Here is a 2,755-nt window from a genome sequence, read left to right on the forward strand (position 1 = left end):
CCATCCCTAGGGAGGAACAGACATCCAGCATGTGCCTGGAGGAGACACCAAGACTGGGCATCGATGAGGGATGTGTTTGGGCATGGATGAGTGGTAGGAACCCCTCCTTAGCCGACGAGTAAGAGGGCTGTGTTTGTGGTGAGCATTACAACAAACTGCAAGGACCCGTGGTCCTGCTGAGCTTGCCCACCAGTATCTGCCTGCTGAGATGGTCTGGCTACCATGTGGAATGCTGCCAAGACTAGCCTGGGGCGCAGGCAAGTCCAGAAACCACATGCTGAGATGTGGTGGTCAGCTTGGCCAAGCAAGAGCAGAGGGTTCCCTTGGCTGTAGGTCTATGTCCCCTGCACCAGCCCACACCTTGCTGCACCAGATCACAGTGCTAGAGCCATGCAGGGTACAGGACTATTCAGGATCAGGCCGCTGCCATGCCAGGATACACTAAGCCACCAAGCACCATCTCACATGCCTGTTCTTTTCCATTGCAGCAGGAAGATGGAGAACAAGGCCATGTACCTTCACACCTTCAGTGAGAGGGAGAATGGCTCCATCTTTGAGGAGCCCTTTGAGGGAAGGAACCTCTCCAAACTGAACCTCTGTGAGGATGGTAAGTAGGGGCTTCACGCACCGCTTGGTCTGGGGGATGAGGTTTGAACCTGGTGGCAGAAACCTGGAGAGCTTCAGGCGGGGACATGGGAGCTTGGATTACTCAGGAAGAAGCTCGGCAGTTTGGATCTGCACAGGCAAAGGTGTCTGGTCTGAGTTAGGTGCTCAGTGTGGGTCCCAGGGAACTGGAGCAGAGGAGCAATGTCTTGGTGGAAGCAGCACCATGAGGAACATGTGGGTCCCAAACAAAGCAGGAAACATCCACCCAGGGAACCATGAGCCTCTCAAGGTGTCCAGGATCTCATTTGTTTCTGCCCCTGACCAGGGTTGTGCTCCATGGAAAGTCACTTTGCTTGCTAAAGGTTGGTTTTTGTGGGGTTTTTGGCACTTTTTGTCTCTCCCAAGCCTGTCTCTCTGGCATGTGGTGTTGTCCAGAGATGCCCTGCGGTGGGGCCAATAGCACCAAGGCTGTGGAGCAGGACCTGTTTGTATGTCCTGCACACCTCAGCTGTCCCCTATCTCCACCGAGGACCTGCTGGGTTTTTTTCCTTCACTCTTGCCCCATGAACAGCATGTTTCGCTGGACTCAGGCCTGGTCCCCAAGCAAAGAGCCCTGATGAAGTTTTCCCCATCTCTAATGAGTTTCACCAGGGAAGGAAAGGCCAGGAATGTAGAGCTGGGTGCACAGCAGAAATGTGAGGTCCTCTTTGCTAGCAGCTTTGCTTGGAGAGGCTCACTAAGTTAAGGGGCTCCAGTGCAGGCACAACGGGCAGTGAAGCACTCCAGTGCGGTGCACCAGGGGCTTTCCCTGTCATATCTCCACCTGGATGAAAAGGATCTTTGTGCAGGATTTAGCAGGGCTCATTGGAAGAGCTTTAAAGTAGACTGGAAGGGAGAAAGAGATAAAAACCTTATGTTGGAGGAATGATGTGCTAGAGAGCTCATTTGGTCTGCCATTTCAGTGGAGGTAAGTGATGGAGATCCATGTAGCAGGAAAGATGCAAGGGTGATGGATGTGTTGGAAGCCACAGAAGAGCCTGAGAACAGTCACATATGAATTAGCACTTCTTCCCCTGAAAAGGTGATGGGATTTGGTTGAGAGCTGGCTAAATTTGAGCCAGCTTGTGCCCAGGTGGCCAAGAAGGCCAACAGCACCTTAGTTCTATCAGCAATAGTGTGGCCAGTGGCACTAGGGCAGTGATTGTTCCCCTCTACTTGGCACTGGTGAGGATGCATCTTGAATCCCACGTTCAGTTTTGGGCCCCTCACTACAAGAAAGACATTGAGTTGCTGGAGTGGGTCCAGAGAAAGGCAACAAAGCTGGTGAAGGACATAGAGCACAAGTGTGATGAGGAACGGCTGAGGGACCTGGGTGTGTTTAGTCTGGAGAAGAGAAGTCTCAGTGGGGACTTTATTGCTCCCTAGAAGTACCTGAAAGGAGCTTGTAGAGAGGTGGGGTTGGTCTCTTCTCCCAGGTAACAAGCAATAAGACAAGAGAAAATGGCCTCAAGTTGTGCCACTGGAGGTTTATATTGGATATGTGGAAAGATTTCTTCCCCGAAAGGGTTGTTAAGCACTGGAACAGGCTGCCCAGGGCAGTGGTGGAGTCATCATCCCTGGAGGGATTTGAAAGATGTGTAGAGGAGGTGCTTGGGGACATGGGTTAGTGGTGGGGTTGGCAGTGCTGGGTTAACAGTTAGACTCGATGATCTTAAAGGTCTTTTCCAACCTAATGATTCTATGAGACCTGTGGGGCTGCTGGACAAATTGGTCTGATTCTGAGCAGGCTTCCAAGCACTGCTGTCCCCCAGCACAAGCATGGGATCAGGGTGATGGGGGACTTGTTGTCTCAGTTTTAGGCGTGTGAGACAAACCCAGTCCTGGACATGGATGCTTGCATGGTGCAAGTGTTTCATGGTAGTTACTGCAAGAGGAGATGTGGCATTGCTGTGTGTTCACCTGCCCTCCAGCCCCTGGGATGTGCACAGCTTTGAGTCCAGAGGGTGGATTTCCCACCAACTGAAACCTGAGTCTTGATGCCATTCCTCAAACTTGATGTCACCCTGCAAGAGTCCCTGTGCGCTCAGCTCCTGCCTCTGCCCACCTTCCTGCTGCCGTCTTCTCAAATCCAGCGCCCACCCCGCATTCC

The 2,755-nt window shown here is 52.4% G+C and overlaps 1 protein-coding gene across 1 annotated transcript in view; it reads left to right on the plus strand.

Annotated features, from left to right (window-relative positions):
- The first annotated feature begins 495 nt into the window (after nucleotides 1–495).
- The window catches only part of SCARA5 (scavenger receptor class A, member 5), a 34,646-nt gene continuing 32,386 nt past the window's right edge, over nucleotides 496–2,755 (plus strand). The window contains exon 1 of the mRNA XM_010024026.1: nucleotides 496–607. Within this exon, the coding sequence (XP_010022328.1) occupies nucleotides 496–607 (112 nt within the window). The remainder of the gene's footprint in view (nucleotides 608–2,755) is intronic.

The sequence above is a fragment of the Nestor notabilis genome, unplaced genomic scaffold (genome assembly GCF_000696875.1).
Source record: "Nestor notabilis isolate BGI_N333 unplaced genomic scaffold, ASM69687v1 scaffold12651, whole genome shotgun sequence".
Taxonomy (NCBI): Eukaryota; Metazoa; Chordata; class Aves; order Psittaciformes; family Psittacidae; genus Nestor; species Nestor notabilis.